The sequence below is a fragment of the Tursiops truncatus genome, chromosome 4 (assembly GCF_011762595.2).
Source record: "Tursiops truncatus isolate mTurTru1 chromosome 4, mTurTru1.mat.Y, whole genome shotgun sequence".
Classification (NCBI taxonomy): domain Eukaryota; kingdom Metazoa; phylum Chordata; class Mammalia; order Artiodactyla; family Delphinidae; genus Tursiops; species Tursiops truncatus.
In genome coordinates, this window is record NC_047037.1 from 77,281,205 (window position 1) to 77,297,853 (window position 16,649).

The 16,649-nt window shown below is 36.1% G+C and overlaps 1 protein-coding gene across 1 annotated transcript in view; it reads right to left on the reverse strand.

The window, feature by feature from the left end:
- The window catches only part of STXBP5L (syntaxin binding protein 5L), a 374,070-nt gene that overhangs the window by 147,422 nt on the left and 209,999 nt on the right, over window positions 1–16,649 (reverse strand). The window contains exon 15 of the mRNA XM_019922992.2: window positions 1,023–1,063. Within this exon, the coding sequence (XP_019778551.1) occupies window positions 1,023–1,063 (41 nt within the window). The remainder of the gene's footprint in view (window positions 1–1,022; window positions 1,064–16,649) is intronic.

Below are 16,649 nucleotides of genomic sequence, written 5' to 3' on the forward strand. Positions count from 1 at the left end.
ATGCTTTGCTCCACTGCTAAAGGACTCTAGATTGCAGACGAAGATTATCACTAATGTTCAACCTTCTTCCCTCTGCTTTTCTGTTTATCAGTCTTTCTCAGTTCACTTCTATAGCTTCAAGTATCACTTCTATGCTGCTTCTTAATTAGTTACCATTCTTGACTGTTCTCCCTACCTGATAGACAGTTTTACTTGAATTTCCTGGTGTTCCAACAAAATCCAAACTTCCAGAACTCTTCTGTATCCTTATTTCCAAAGAGTTATCTCTATCTTGATGGTTACTCAGAAACTTAGAGACATTACTCACTTCTTCTCCTCCTAGTCCTGACTATCAAAATCTTAACTATCTCCCAAAACTCACATTAAATGTCACCCCACCAAAATACCCTTCCTGGATCTACCTGGTTCAAATAAATCTCCCATTTCCGATAAAAAATAGAATTTGGGTTGTACTACATTTAGAGTTCTTATCATATTGTTTGCCCTGTAAGTTCTCTGAAGGGTATGTATGGGTATAATCAAGTCTTAAATCTTTGCATGCCCTTCAACATTGAACAGAGTACCTGTAGTCCTTAAATTATGTAATTCTCAAGATTTCAAAAGAAGTTTTACATTTATCAAATTATTTCTTTTGATTCTCACGGACTTGGTAGACAAGTGGCAAAGAAAAGTGAAGACTAGTGGGATAAAAGCACTTTTCTAAGAGTGAGGAGGTGAAGGAAATTCCTTGAAAAGAGTTAGTCTGACAAAGTTTGGTACTTTTTCCAATGTACATTACCTCATAAATATAATAGGTTGCTGATAAAGAGTGATTTCAGTTGTGTCTGTTTATATCATAAAAGTACAGTAGAGATAATACTTTAGACTGATTCAATAATATAGGAAATGCATTTTTGTAACACAGCCATATGTGTATGCTAAATATGTATCAAAAATATTAACTGTCCAAACTAAAAAGTGGTCAATGGCTATGAGTAAATATTAACTGTTTTCTGTAATATAAGGAGAAACTTAAAACTTACTTGCAGAAGCATCCCAAAACTTTATCGATCCATCTGCATGACTAGATAAGAAATAAATTAGCATTAAGTATGGTAAATAAAAATCATAATTGTTCTAAATGTATAAAAACTTGAATTACTATTAAAATTTGGTTTAAAAATACCATTTCAATGAAAACTAATGTATGCTAAACCATTTCTAAGCTTAAAACAATGGTTTATTTTTTAAATACCACACAAGAATCTAAATTTTAGAAAAAGACAATAATTATTTAGATTTATTGTAAGAATATTTTATATGTAATAACAATGAAAACTGATCTGTGAAGAATGAACAGTATAATTTTATATAAAATTGTTTTCACTGAATAAAGAGACCTGAGTTAGATTACATTAAAATAATTTTGAAATGAATATCATAGCGGAATTAAAGTTGAGCATAAAAATGTAAAAAGCAAATCCTTAAACCTATCTAGAGTTGTATCATTATTTGATAATAGGTATAATGGTAATTCTATAAGAAATCGTCTACAAATAATCGCCATTTCCCCAATGACTAATGATGTTGAGCATCTTTTCATTAACCATTTGTATATCTTTTTTTGAAAAAAATCTATACAAATCCTTTGCCCACTTTTAAAAAATTGGTATATTTGTCTTTTTGTTTTTGAGCTGTAAGGGTTCTTTATATATCCTGAATACTAAACCCTTATCAGATATATGATTTTTAAAAGTTTCTTCCATTCACTGTTACCTTTTCACCTGATAGTGAAGACCATTTTATCTATTTTTTTCTTTGTTGCTCATGCTTTTTCCCCTTTTTCTTCAGTACATTTATTAAATGCATAATTGCATGAAGCCTGAGCTGTGTATGGGCCGTTAAAGGGTTGAGTGCATAGCTAAAACTAGGAAAACTGCTGCCCCTTTCTCATGTTGGCAGAGCAGCTACTGCTCATAGTTGGGCCAGGTCTATGGCCTGCAAAGGAGTGGGTAAATATCCCACAGCAAGATTCTGCTGAACTGGAATGGAGCCAGGAGTGAGGGCACTGAGCCACCCTCCCAAGGAAGTGATCTTACAGCCTATTCTTCCTGGTGTCCAAGCTCTTTTGCTCTGAAGACAGATGGGGAGCTTACAGGCTCTCTTCTGGCTGGGATGAAGCAGGTAGATAATAGAAAAGAAAGCCAGAGAGACTGGGGAAGGGAGACAGGAGTTGCTTTTTATTGACTTGGTCATGGGTTCCATAGAGGAGCCCCTTGGTGTTTAGGAGCATTTTTCTGCTTCCTTTTTTTTCCCCTGAAAATTCTCCTGCTGTCTGAGCTGCCATGCTAGTAATCCAGCATCCATTTCCTATAATTTCTATGTTTTGGTGTAATATCTAAGAGCCACAGCCACAATCATATTCAGGAAATATTATCCCTGTTTTCTTGAGTTTTATAGTCTTAGCTGTAAATTTACATCTTTGACCACATCTGAGTTAATTTTTGTATATGCTAGGAGGTAATAAGGGTCCAACTTTATTCTTTAGCATGTGGATATTCAATTCTCCCAACACCATTTGTTGATGAGATTATTGTTTGCCCCATTAAATAGGCTTGACACCATTGTGAAAAACCAATTAGTCATAGATGTATGGTTTTATTTCTGGACTCCCAATTCCATTCCATTAAATTATAAATCTGATCTTATGTCAGTACCACACTGTTTTGATTACTGTAGCTGTGTAGGTAATTTTACAATTGAGAAGTGTAAGTCCTTCAATTTTGGTCTATTTTAAGATGATTTTGGCTATTTTGGGTCACTTGCCATCTCATATGAATTTTAGGATAAACTTTTTTCATTTCTGCAAAAAGATCATTGGGATTTTGATATGAATTGTAGTGAATCTGTATCACTTTGAGATACTGCCATCTTAATAATATTGCCTTCTAATTCATAAACATGGAATGATTCCACTTATTTGTGTATTAATTTTTTTCAGCAAAGTTTTATAGTTTCCAGTGCACAAGGCTTTTATCTCCTTGGTTAAATTTATTTATAAGTATTTTATTTTTTGATGCTATTGTAAATAAAATTGCTTTCTTAATTTTCTTTGCAGATTGTTCATTGTTAGTATATAGAAACACACTAACATATATATAAGATTATGTCATCTGCAAATAGATATAATTTTACTTCTTCCTTTCCATTGTGATGTCTTTTATTTAAAACTGCAACAACAGCAACACTCAGAAAACTAGGAGTAGAATAGAACTTCCTTAACCTGGTAAAGGGCATTTTTGCAAATGCCCTTTTATTTTTCTTGCAAATGCCCTTTTATTTTTCCTGCCTCACTCCTCTGGCTAGAATTTCTGGTTCAATAAGAAATAGAAGTAGCAAATGCAGAAATCTTTGTCTTGTTCCTGATCTCAGAGGGAAAGCTTTTAGTCTTTCACCATTGAATATGACGTTACCTGTGGGTTTTGCAAAAATGCCCTTTACCAGGTTAAGGAAGTTCCATTCTGCTCCTAGTTTTCTGCATGTTGCTGTTGTTGCAGTTTTAAATCGTGAAAGTGGTGTTTAATTTTGTCAAATGCTTTTTTTATGCGTGAGATGACTATGTGTTTTTTCCCCTTTATTCTATTAGTGTGGGTATTACATTGATTTTTATATGTTGAAACACTCTTGTATTCCTAGGATAAATCCCACTTGATCACAGTTTATAATCCTTTTAATATGCTGTAAGATTCAGTTTGCTAATATTTTGTTTAGTATACTTGAATCTATATTTATAAGGAATATTGTTGCAGTTTTCTTTTCATTCAGTGTCTTTGTCTAGTTTGGTATTAGAATGATGCCTCAGATAATGAGTTAGGACGTTTTCCCTTCTATTTTTTGGAAAAGTTTGAAAAGCATTTGGTGTTACCTATTTAAATGACTGATAGAATTCATCACAAAGCCATCTGGTCCTGGTCTTTCCTTTGATGGAAGGTTTCAATTACTGATTTAATCTCTTTACTCGTTATAAAACTGTTCAGATTATCTATTTCTTCTTGAGTCAGTTTTGATAGTTTGTGAATTTCTCAGAATTTATTCATTCATTTAGGTTATTTAATTTGTTGGCATAGAACCGTTTACAGTATTCTCTTATAATCCTTTTTATTTTTGTAAGATTGACAGTATTATACTCATTTTTCATTGTGATTTTAATAATTGTCCCCCATTTTTTTTCTTGAGTCACTCTAACTGAAGTTTTGTCAATTCTGTTGAAATTTTCAAAGAACAAACTTTTGGTTTCATTGAATTCCTTTATTGCTTTTCTATTCTCTGTTTTGTTTATCTCTGCTCGAATTTTTATTATTTCTTATATCTGCTGGTATCAGTTTTTCTTCTAGTTCCTCAAGGTGTAAAGATAGGTTATTGAACTTTCTTCTTCCTTTAATGTAGGTGATTACAGCTATAAATTCCCCTATGAGTACTGTTTTTGCTACATCTCCATGCTATTATTTTTCTTTTTATTTATATCAAAGTATTTTCTAATTTCCCTTGTGATTTCTCATTTGGTCTGTTGGTTGTTTAAGAGTGTGTTGCTTGATTTCCATAAATTTATGATTGTTCCATTTTGTTTCTTCTGTGTTTCTTGACAATCTTGTACATACCTTTAGCAACTTTATTATTTATTTCCATAAACCAACTTTGGCTTTGTAAATCTTTGCTATTGTACATTTTCTTTCTATTTCATTAATTTTTGTTCTTTTTTTTTCTTTTTTTAACATCTTTATTGGAGTATAATTGCTTTACAATGGTATGTTAGTTTCAGCTTCACAACAAAATGAATCAGTTATATATATACATATATTCCCATATCTCTTCCCGCTTGCGTCTCCCTCCCTCCCACCCTTCCTATCCCACCCCTCCAGGCGGTCACAAAGCACCGAGCTGATCTCCCTGTGCTATGCGCCTGCTTCCCACTAGCTATCTACCTTACGTTTGGTAGTGTATATATGTCCATGCCTCTTTATCGCTTTGTCACCGTTTACACTTCCCCCTCCCCATAGCCTCAAGTCCATTCTCTAGTAAGTCTGTGTCTTTATTCCTGTTTCACCCCTAGGTTTTTCATGACATTTTTTTTTTTTTTAAATTCCATATATATGTGTTAGCATACGGTATTTGTCTCTCTCTTTCTGACTTACTTCACTCTGTATGACAGACTCTAGGTCTATCCACCTCATTACAAATAGCTCAATTTCGTCTCTTTTTATGGCTGAGTAATATTCCATTGTATATATGTGCCACATCTTCTTTATCCATTCATCCGATGATGGACACTTAGGTTGTTTCCATCTCTGGGCTATTGTAAATAGAGCTGCAATGAACATTTTGGTACATGACTCTTTTTGAATTATGGTTTTCTCAGGGTATATGCCCAGTAGTGGGATTGCTGGGTCATATGGTAGTTCTATTTGTAGCTTTTTAAGGAACCTCCATACTGTTCTCCACAGTGGCTGTATCAATTTACATTCCCACCAACAGTGTAAGAGGGTTCCCTTTTCTCCACACCCTCTCCAGCATTTATTGTTTCTAGATTTTTTGATGATAGCCATTCTGACTGGTGTGAGATGATATCTCATTGTAGTTTTGATTTGCATTTCTCTCATGATTAGTGATGTTGAGCATTCTTTCATGTGTTTGTTGGCACTCTGTATATCTTCTTTGGAGAAATGTCTATTTAGGTCTTCTGCCCATTTTTGGATTGGGTTGTTTTTTTGTTATTAAGCTGCATGAGCTGCTTATAAATTTTGGAGATCAATCCTTTGTCAGTTGCTTCATTTGCAAATATTTTCTCCCATTCTGAGGGTTGTCTTTTGGTCTTCTTTATGGTTTCCTTTGCTGCGCAAAAGCTTTTAAGTTTCATTAGGTCCCATTTGTTTACTCTTGTTTTTATTTCCATTACTCTAGGAGGTGGGTCAGAAAGAATCTTGCTGTGATTTATGTCATAGACTGTTCTGCCTATGTTTTCCTCTAAGAGTTTGATAGTTTCTGGCCTTACATTTAGGTCTTTAATCCATTTTGAGCTTATTTTTGTGTATGGTGTTAGGGAGTGATCTAACTTCATACTTTTACATGTAGCTGTCCAGTTTTCCCAGCACCACTTATTGAATAGGCTGTCCTTTCTCCACGGTACATTTCGGCCTCCTTTGTCAAAGATAAGGTGACCATATGTGCGTGGGTTTATCTCTGGGCTTTCTATCCTGTTCCATTGATCTATCTTTCTGTTTTTGTGCCAGTACCATACCGTTTTGATAACTGTAGCTTTGTAGTATAATCTGAAGTCTGGGAGCCTGATTCCTCCAGTTCCTTCTTTCGTTCTCAAGATTGCTTTGGCTATTCGGGGTCTTTTGTGTTTCCATACAAATTGCAAAATTTTTTGTTCTAGTTCTGTGAAAAATGCCAGTGGTAGTTTGATAGGGATTGCATTGAATCTATAGATTGCTTTCGGTAGTAGAGTCATTTTCACAATGTTGATTCTTCCAATCCAAGAACATGGTATATCTCTCCATCTATTTGTATCATCTTTAATTTCTTTCATCAGTGTCTTATAATTTTCTGCATACAGATCTTTTGTCTCCTTAGGTAGGTTTATTCCTAGATATTTTATTCTTTTTGTTGCAATGGTAAATGGGAGTGTTTTCTTGATTTCACTTTCAGATTTTTCATCATTAGTATATAGGAATGCCAGAGATTTCTGTGCATTAATTTTGTATCCTGCCACTTTACCAAATTCATTGATTAGCTCTAGTAGTTTTCTGGTAGCATCTTTAGGGTTCTCTATGTATAGTATCATGTCATCTGCAAACAGTGACAGCTTTACTTCTTCTTTTCCGATTTGGATTCCTTTTATTTCCTTTTCTTCTCTGATTGCTGTGGCTAAAACTTCCAAAACTATGTTGAATAAGAGTGGTGAGAGTGGGCAACCTTGTCTTGTTCCTGATCTTAGTGGAAATGCTTTCAGTTTTTCACCATTGAGGATGATGTTTGCTGTGGGCTTGTCATATATGGCCTTTATTATGTTGAGGAAAGTTCCCTCTATGCCTACTTTCTGCAGGGTTTTTATCATAAATGGGTGTTGAATTTTGTCAAAAGCTTTCTCTGCATCTATTGAGATGATCATATGGTTTTTCTCCTTCAGTTTGTTAATATGGTTTATCACATTGATAGATTTGCGTATATTGAAGAATCCTTGCATTCCTGGAATAAACCCCACTTGATCATGGTGTATGATCCTTTTAATGTGCTGTTGGATTCTATTTGCTAGTATTTTGTTGAGGATTTTTGCATCTATGTTCATCAGTGATATTGGCCTGTAGTTTTCTTTCTTTGTGACATCCTTGTCTGGTTTTGGTATCAAGGTGATGGTGGCCTCGTAGAAGGAGTTTGGGAGTGTTCCTCCCTCTGCTATATTTTGGAAGAGTTTGAGAAGGATAGGTGTTAGTTCTTCTCTAAATGTTTGATAGAATTCGCCTGTGAAGCCATCTGGTCCTGGGCTTTTCTTTGTTGGAAGATTTTTAATCACAGTTTCAATTTCAGTGCTTGTGATTGGTCTGTTCATATTTTCTATTTCTTCCTGATTCAGTCTTGGCAGGTTGTGCATTTCTAAGAATTTGTCCATTTCTTCCAGATTGTCCATTTTATTGGCATAGAGTTGCTTGTACTAATCTCTCATGATCTCTTTTATTTCTGCATTGTCAGTTGTTACCTCTCCTTTTTCATTTCTAATTCTATTGATTTGAGTCTTCTCCCTTTTTTTCTTAATGAGTCTGGCTAGTGGTTTATCTATTTTGTTTATCTTCTCAAAGAACCAGCTTTTAGTTTTATTGATCTTTGCTATTGTTTCCTTCATTTCTTTTTCATTTATTTCTGATCTGATTTTTATGATTTCTTTCCTTCTGCTAGCTTTGGGGTTTTTTTGTTCTTCTTTCTCTAATTGCTTGAGGTGCAAGGTTAGGTTGTTTATTCGAGATGTTTCCTGCTTCTTAAGGTGGGCTTGTATTGCTATAAACTTCCCCCTTAGAACTGCTTTTGCTGCATCCCACAGGTTTTGGGTCGTTGTGTCTCCATTGTCATTTGTTTCTAGGTATTTTTTGATTTCCTCTTTGATTTCTTCAGTGATCACTTCAGTATTAAGTAGTGTATTGTTTAGCCTCCATGTGTTTGTATTTTTTACAGATCTTTTCCTGTAATTGATATCTAGTCTCATGGCGTTGTGGTCAGAAAAGATACTTGATACAATTTCAATTTTCTTAAATTTACCAAGGCTTGATTTGTGACCCAAGATATGATCTATCCTGGAGAATGTTCCATGAGCACTTGAGAAAAATGTGTATTCTGTTGTTTTTGGATGGAATGTCCTATAAATATCAATTAACTCCATCTCGTTTAATGTATCATTTAAAGCTTGTGTTTCCTTATTTATTTTCATTTTGGATGATCTGTCCATTGGTGAAAGTGGGGTGTTAAAGTCCCCTACTATGAATGTGTTACTGTCGATTTCCCCTTTTATGGTTGTCAGTATTTGCCTTATGTATTGAGGTGCACCTATGTTGGGTGCATAAATATTTACAATTGTTATATCTTCCTCTTGGATCGATCCCTTGATCATTATGTAGTGTCCTTCTTTGTCTCAGATTCTAATAGTCTTTGTTTTAAAGTCTATTTTGTCTGATATGAGAATTGCTACTCCAGCTTTCTTTTGGTTTCCATTTGCATGAAATACCTTTTTCCATCCCCTTACTTTCAGTCTGTATGTGTCTCTAGGTCTGAAGTGGGTCTCTTGTAGACAGCAAATATATGGGTCTTGTTTTTGTATCCATTCAGCCAATCTGTGTCTTTTGGTGGGAGCATTTAGTCCATTTACATTTAAGGTAATTATCGATATGTGTGTTCCTATTCCCATTTTCTTAATTGTTTTGGGTTTGTTATTGTAGGTCCTTTCCTTCTTTGTGTTTCTTGCCTAGAGAAGTTCCTTTAGCAGTTGTTGTAGAGCTGGTTTGGTGGTGCTGAACTCTCTCAGCTTTTGCTTGTCTGTAAAGGTTTTAATTTCTCCATCAAATCTGAATGAGATCCTTGCTGGGTAGAGTAATCTTGGTTGCAGGTTTTTCTCCTTCAACACTTTCAATATGTCCTGCCACTCCCTTCTGGCTTGCAGAGTTTCTGCTGAAAGGTCAGCTGTTAACCTTATGGGGATTCCCTTGTGTGTTATTTGTTGTTTTTCCCTTGCTGCTTTTAATATGTTTTTTTTGTATTTAATTTTTGACAGTTTGATTAATATGTGTCTTGGCGTATTTCTCCTTGGATTTATCCTGTATGGGACTCTCTGTGCTTCCTGGACTTGATTAACGATTTCTTTTCCCATATTAGGGAAGTTTTCAACTATAATCTCTTCAAATATTTTCTCAGTCCCTTTCTTTTTCTCTTCTTCTTCTGGAACCCCTATAATTCGAATGTTGGTGCGTTTAATGTTGTCCCAGAGGTCTCTGAGACTGTCCTCAGTTCTTTTCATTCTTTTTTCTTTATTCTGCTCTGCAGTAGTTATTTCCACTATTTTATCTTCCAGGTCACTTATCCGTTCTTCTGCCTCAGTTATTCTGCTATTGATCCCATCTAGAGTACTTTTAATTTCATTTATTGTGTTGTTCATCGTTGCTTGCTTCATCTTTAGTTCTTCTAGGTCCTTGTTAACTGATTCTTGCAATTTGTCCATTCTATTGTCCATTCTATCTCCAAGATTTCAGATCAACCTTACTATCATTATTCTGAATTCTTTTTCAGGTAGACTGCCTATTTCCTCTTCATTTGTTAGGTCTGATGGGTTTTTATCTTGCTCCTTCATCTGCGGTGTGTTTTTCTGTCTTTTCATTTTGCTTATCTTACTGTGTTTGGGGTCTCCTTTTTTGCAGGCTGAAGGTTCGTAGTTCCTGTTGTTTTTTGTGTCTGTCCCCAGTGGCTAAGGTTGGTTCAGTGGGATGTGTAGGCTTCCTGGTGGAGGGTACTAGTGCCTGTGTTCTGGTGTATGAGGCTGGATCTTGTCTTTCTGGTGGGCAGGTCCACGTCTGGTGGTGTGTTTTGGGGTGTCTGTAGACTTACTATGATTTTGGGCAGCCTCTCTGCTAATGGGTGGGGTTGTGTTCCTGTCTTGCTAGTTGTTTGGCATAGGATGTCCAGCACTGTAGCTTGCTGGTCGTTGAGTGAAGCTGGGTGCTGGCGTTGAGATGGAGATCTCTCGGAGATTTTTGCTGTTTGATATTATGTGCAGCTGGGAGGCCTCTTGTGGACCAGTGTCCTGAAGTTGGCTCTCCCACCTCAGAGGCACAGCACTGAGTCCTGGCTGCAGCACCAAGAGCCTTTCATCCACAGGGCTCCTTAATTTGGGATGATTCGTTGTCTATTCAGGTATTCCACAGATGCAGGGTATATCAAGTTGATTGTGGAGCTTTAATCCGCTGCTTCTGAGGCTGCTGGGAGAGATTTCCCTTTCTCTTCTTTGTTCTGACAGTTCCCAGGGGCTCAGCTTTGGATTTGGCCCCGCCTGTGAGTGTAGATCGCCGGAGGGCGTCTGTTCTTTGCTCAGACAGGACGAGGTTAAAGGAGCCGCTGATTCGGAGGCTCTGGCTCACCTAGGCCGGGGGGTAGGGAGGGTCACGGGGAGTGCGGGGCGGGCCTGCAGCGGCAGAGGCCGGCGTGACGTTGCAGCCTGAGGCGCGCCGTGCGCTCTCCCGGGGAGCCGTCCCTGGATCCCGGGACCCTGGCAGTGGCGGGCTGCACAGGCTCCCCGGAAGGGCGCGTGGCTAGTGACCTGTGTTCGCACACAGGCCTCCTGGCGGCGACAGCAGCGGCCTTAGCGTCCCATGTCCGTCTCTGGGCTCCGCACTCTTAGCCGCGGCTCGCGCCCGTCCCTGGAGCTCTCTCAAGCAGCGTTCTTAATCCCCTCTCCTCGTGCACCAGGAAACAAAGAGGGACGTAAAAATCTCTTGCCTCTTCGGCAGGTCCAGACCCCTCCCCGGACTCTCTCCCGGCCAGCCGCGGCGCACCAACGCCCTGCAGGCTGTGTTCACGCCGCCAACCTCAGTCCTCTCCCGGCGCTCCGACAAAAGCCGGAGCCTCAGCTCCCAGTTCCGCCCGCCCCGGCGGGCGAGCAGACAAGCCTCTCGGCTGGTGAGTGCCGGTCGGCCCGATCCTCTGCGCTGGAGTCTGTCCGCTTTGCCCTCCGCACCCCTGTTGCTGTGCTCTCCTCCGCGGCTCCCAAGCTCCCCCCACTCCGCCTCCCGAATCTCCACCCGCGAAGGGGCTTCCTAGTGTGTGGACACTTTTCCTCCTTCACAGCTCTCTCCCGCTGGTGCAGGACCCGTCCCTATCCTTTTGTCTCTGTTTAGTTTTTTCTTTTGCCCTAACCAGGTACGTGGGGGGTTCCTTGCCTTTTGGGAGGTCTGAGGTCTTCTGCCAGCGTTCAGTAGGTGTTCTGTAGGAGTTGTTCCACGCGTAGATGTATTTCTGGTGTATCTGTCGAGAGGAAGGTGATCTCCGCGTCTTACTCTTCTGCCATCTTCCCGGAAGTCCTAATTTTTGTTCTTAACAGTATTATTTTCCTTTTTACTTTTGGGGGAATAATTTTTTATCCTTTTTAACTTCTTAAGATAGATAATTAGATCATTAAATTTTTAGTCTTCTTATTAACATGCATGGGTATAAATTTATATTAACTTATATAAACATATAACATGGGTATAAGCTTACCTCTAAACATAAATTTAGATTTATCCACGTTATATTTTAGTTTCACTATCTTTCTGTTTGTGATATATTAAAATTTTACATTGTGATTTGCTTATTAACCAGTAAGCTAGTTGGGAATAGACTGCTTAATTTTGAAAACTTGTGAATGTTCTTTATATATTTTTGTCATTCGTTCCTAGTTTAATTCCCCTGTGGTCAGAGAACATGTTATATATGATTACAATCCTGTGACATTTATTGGCACTTTTATTATGGTCCTGCATATGGTCAATTTTGGCCTGTGTCTCATGTGCACTTGAAAAGAATGTACATTCTTGAACTGTAGAGTGTAATGTTTTAAATATGTCAGTTAAGTCAGACTTATTAATCATGCTGTTCAAAACTTTCTTTATTGTTATGGATTTTTCCTTTAATTTTAAAATCAGTTGCAGAGAGAGGTTTGTTATATTTTCTTCCACTTATTGCAGAATTGTCTATCTCTTTGTGTATTTTGGGGCCCTGAACTCAAAATTCTTATGGATTCATCCTTTTATTATTTTAAAATAGTCCCTTTTACATTTGATAATGCTTCTTGCTTTAAAGTTTACTGTGGTAGGCAGAATTCTAAAATATTCCCCAGGATTCCTGCCTTCTGGATAATCCTGTATATTCTCTGGGACTGTGGATATAATAGAGAATATATCACTCCCATGACAGTTATATTATGTTGACTTTAAGAAAAGGATACTATTTGGGTGAACCTATCACATGAAACCTATAAATATAGATCTAGAGGTCAAAGATGAAAGAATTTTGAAATTTGAAGCATGAGAAGTACTAGATGCATTGTTACTGGCTTGAAGTAAGAAGGGGCCACGTGGCAAGAAATGCAGGCAGACTTAGGTAGCTAACATGCTCTCCCCCCATGACACCTAGCAAGGAAATTGGGAGCTCAGTCCCACAACCACAAGGAACTAAATTTTTTTAATAAAAACAATGAGTTTGGAAGCAGATTTTCCCTCAGAACCTCCAGATGACAACTCAGCCTTGTTGACCCCTTGATTTCAGTCTTATGGTACACTGAGCAAATATCTCAATCATACAGTGCCAGATGTCTGACCTATAGAGCTGTGAGTTAATAAATGAGTTTTCAGCTGTTAAGTTTGTGGTGATTTGTTATGCAGCAATGGAAAACTACTGGTATAAGTAGATATAAGTAGAGATGTACCAAAATTTTAAATTGTTCATGTTACAATTTTTCATGTATTTACTTTCAAATTTTTAGCATACATATACTTAATGTGTCTCATAAGTGATTTAGAATTTTTTTTATTTAGACTGACAGTCTTTGCTTATGACTGCAGAATACAGTCAAATTATATTTAGTGTAATTACTGATACACTGGAATTTAAATCTGCCAACCTCACAATTATATTCTATTTGTCTAACCAATTCTGTCTTCTTTCTCTCTCTTTTCTGTCCATTTAAGGATTAATCACATTTTAAAATATTACTCTATTTTATTAGTTTTTGAGTATTATATTCTTGCACTATTATTTTAGTGGCTAACACAGATATTACAAAACTGACCCTTAAATTGTTGATCCTTCAGTTGTTAATTTGACACCTACCCAGACAAAGCAAGAATGTTAAATATTTTATCTCTATTTTCCTTTCTCCCACCTTTTGTGCTAGCATTATGATATATTTTCATTCTACATCACAATATTATTAAAAATTATTGACATTTTAATACTTATACCAAAACATAATATTATTGCTATTTATTTAGATTTATTCTTGCATTTACCTTTTTCTGTTGTTATTATTTAATTTCTGCATTTCTATTATTCTATCTGGTATTGTTTTCCTTCTATTTAAAGTATTCACTTTAATTCTCTCAACATTTGTTTGAAAAAAAATTTGCCTTTATAGTTGAAGAATATTTTTGCTAAGTATGAAATTCTATATTAGCATTTTTCCCAGTAGTATAGAGATTTTATACCAATATCTTCTCTTTTCACCATTTCTGTTAAAATATCAACTCTCAATCTTATTACTGTTTGTTTTATTGTAAAGTGTCCACCTTGGCCGCTTTCGAGAATTTTTTCATTACCCTTTGTTTTCATCAGTTTTACTACAATCTGTGTAGATGGTTTTCCTTTTATTTACTCTGCTTTTAGTTTTTAGCACATTTTGAATTTGTGTTCGCAATGGAAAAAATCTGAGCCATTATCATTCAATAATTTATTCTGCTTTATTCTCTCTCTCTTTTGTTTGTGTCTCCAGTTATATATATGTTCAAACTTCTTCACCAAGTATCGTATATCTCTTATGGTTTTCTTTTTTCTCTGTGATTCCATCTCGATATTTTCTACTCACTATCTTCCAGATTACGAATCCTTTTTTCAGCTGTCACTACATGCTGTTAAGCCAATTTATTTAGTTCTTATTTTCAGTTATGGTAACTTTTAGTTACATATTGATTTTTTTTATTGTGGTAAAAAGCACATAACATAAAGTTTACTATGTTAACCATTTTAAAGTGTATAATACAATAGTATTAACGATATGCACATTGTTGTGCAGCAAATCTCTAGAATTTTTTCATCTAGAAAAATTGAACTCCACATCCATTGAACAACAACTCCCTTTTACCCTCTCTCCTGAGAACCACCATCCTTTCTGTCTTCTGTCTTTATGAATTTGTCTATTCTAAGTACCTGATATAAGTGGAATCATGCAGTATTTGTCTTTTTGAGACTGGCTTATTTCACTTAGCATAATTTCTTTCTGGTTCATCCATGTAATAGAAAGATTTCCTTCTTTTCTAAGGCTAAACTAAATAGTATTCCATTGTATACAATGCATTTAAGAAACCCATTCATTTTTTGATGGACATTTATGTTGCTTCCACCTCTTGGATACTGTGAATAAATGCTGCAATAAACATGTGCAATAAACATGGAACACCTTTGACATCCTGTTTTCAATTCTTTTGAATACGTGCTTAGAAATGGGATTGCTGGATTATATGGTAATTCTAATTTTAATTTTTTGAGGAAACTCCATATCGTTTTCCATAGCAGCTACCTCAGTTTACATTTCAACCAACAGTGAACAAAGGTTTCAATTTCTCCACATCTTCACCAACACTTATTTTCGTGTTGGTGCTGCATAGTGCTATCTTAACAGTTGTAAAGTGATATCTCATTGTGGATTTGACTTGCATTTCCCTGATGAGTAGTGATGTTGAACATCTTTTCATACGCTTATAAGCCAATTGTGTATCTCTGGAGAAATACCTAATTCGAGTCCTTTCACATTTTAATTGAATTGTATGTTTTTCTTGTTGAGTTACAGGAGTTCTTTATATAGTTTGGATATTAACCCCTTATCAGATATACGGTTTGAAAATAACTTCTCTGACTCTGTAGGATGTCTTTTCACTCTGTTGATTGTTCCCTTTTTTTCACAGAAGGTTTTAAGTTGACGTAGTCCCATTTGTCTATTTTTGCTTTTGTTGCCTGTGTTTTTGGTGTCACAACTAAGAAATAATTGCCAAATCCAGTGTCATGAAATATTTCCCATTTTCTTTTGGGTGTTCTTTAGTTTCAGGTCTTAGATTTAGGGGTTTTTGTTTTCAGTTGATTTTGTGTATGGTATATGGTAAAGGTCCAATTTCATTCTTTCACATGTGCAAATAATGTTTTACCAACATCATTTGTTGAAGAGGCTATCCTATCCCCTTTGTATAGCCTTGGTATCTTTATCAAAGATTTGACCATATAGGTGATGGTTTATTTATAAGTTCTTTATTCTGTTTCAGTGGTCAATATCTCTGTCTTTATGTGAGTACCATACTGTTCTGATTACTTTGTAATATTTTTGATTAGCTTTGTATCTTTTTTTGAAATCAGGAAGTGTAAGGACTCCAGCTTTATGTTGAATCAAGTTGTGTGAGTGGGTATCCTTCCTTTGTTTCTGATCTTAGAGGGAAAACTTGTAGTTATTCACCATTGAGTATGATGTTAGCTATGTGCTTTTCACACATGACCTTTATTATGTTGTGGTAATTTCCTTCTATTACTAGACTGTTGAATGTTTTTATCATTAAAGAGTGTTGAATTTTGTCAAATGCTTTTTCTGCTTCATCTGAGATGTTCATGTGGTTTTTGTCCTTCATTTTGTTGGTGTGGTATATCACACTGATTGCTTTTCATGTTGAACCATCCTTGCATCCTGAGGATATATCCCACTTGTTTATGATCATTTTAATGTGTAGTTGAATTTGTTTTGCTCGTATTTTGTTAAGGATTTTTGCAATAATAGTCACTGGGGATATTGCTCTGTAGTTTTCTTTTCTGGTAGTATCTTTGTCTGATTTTGACATCATGTAATGCTGGTCTCATACAATGAGTTTGGAAGTGTTCCCTCTTCAATTTTTTGAGGAGTTTAAAAAGAACTACTGTTAATTCTTTAAATGTTAGGTAGAATTCTCCAGTTAAGCCCTCTACTTCTGGGCTTTTCTTTGTTGGGAGATTTTTTTATTACTGATTCAATGTTCTTACTGATTATAAGTCTGTCAGATTTTTAAATTTCTTCATTATTCAGTCTTGGTCGGTTGTATGTTTCCAGAAATTTACCCATTTCTTTTAATTTATCCATTTTGCTGGCATATAATTCTTCAGAGTAGTCTCTTATGAACCTTTTTTATTTCTGTGGCATCAGTTGTAATGTCTCCTTTTTCATTTCTGATATTTGTTGAGTCTTTTCTTTTTTTCTTAGTCTAGCTAAGAGTTTGTCAATTTTGTTGATCTTTAAAAATCTCAGTTTTTAATATTTTCTATTGTTTTTCTACCCTCTATTTTGTTTTTATTTCTGTTCTAATCTTTGTTAT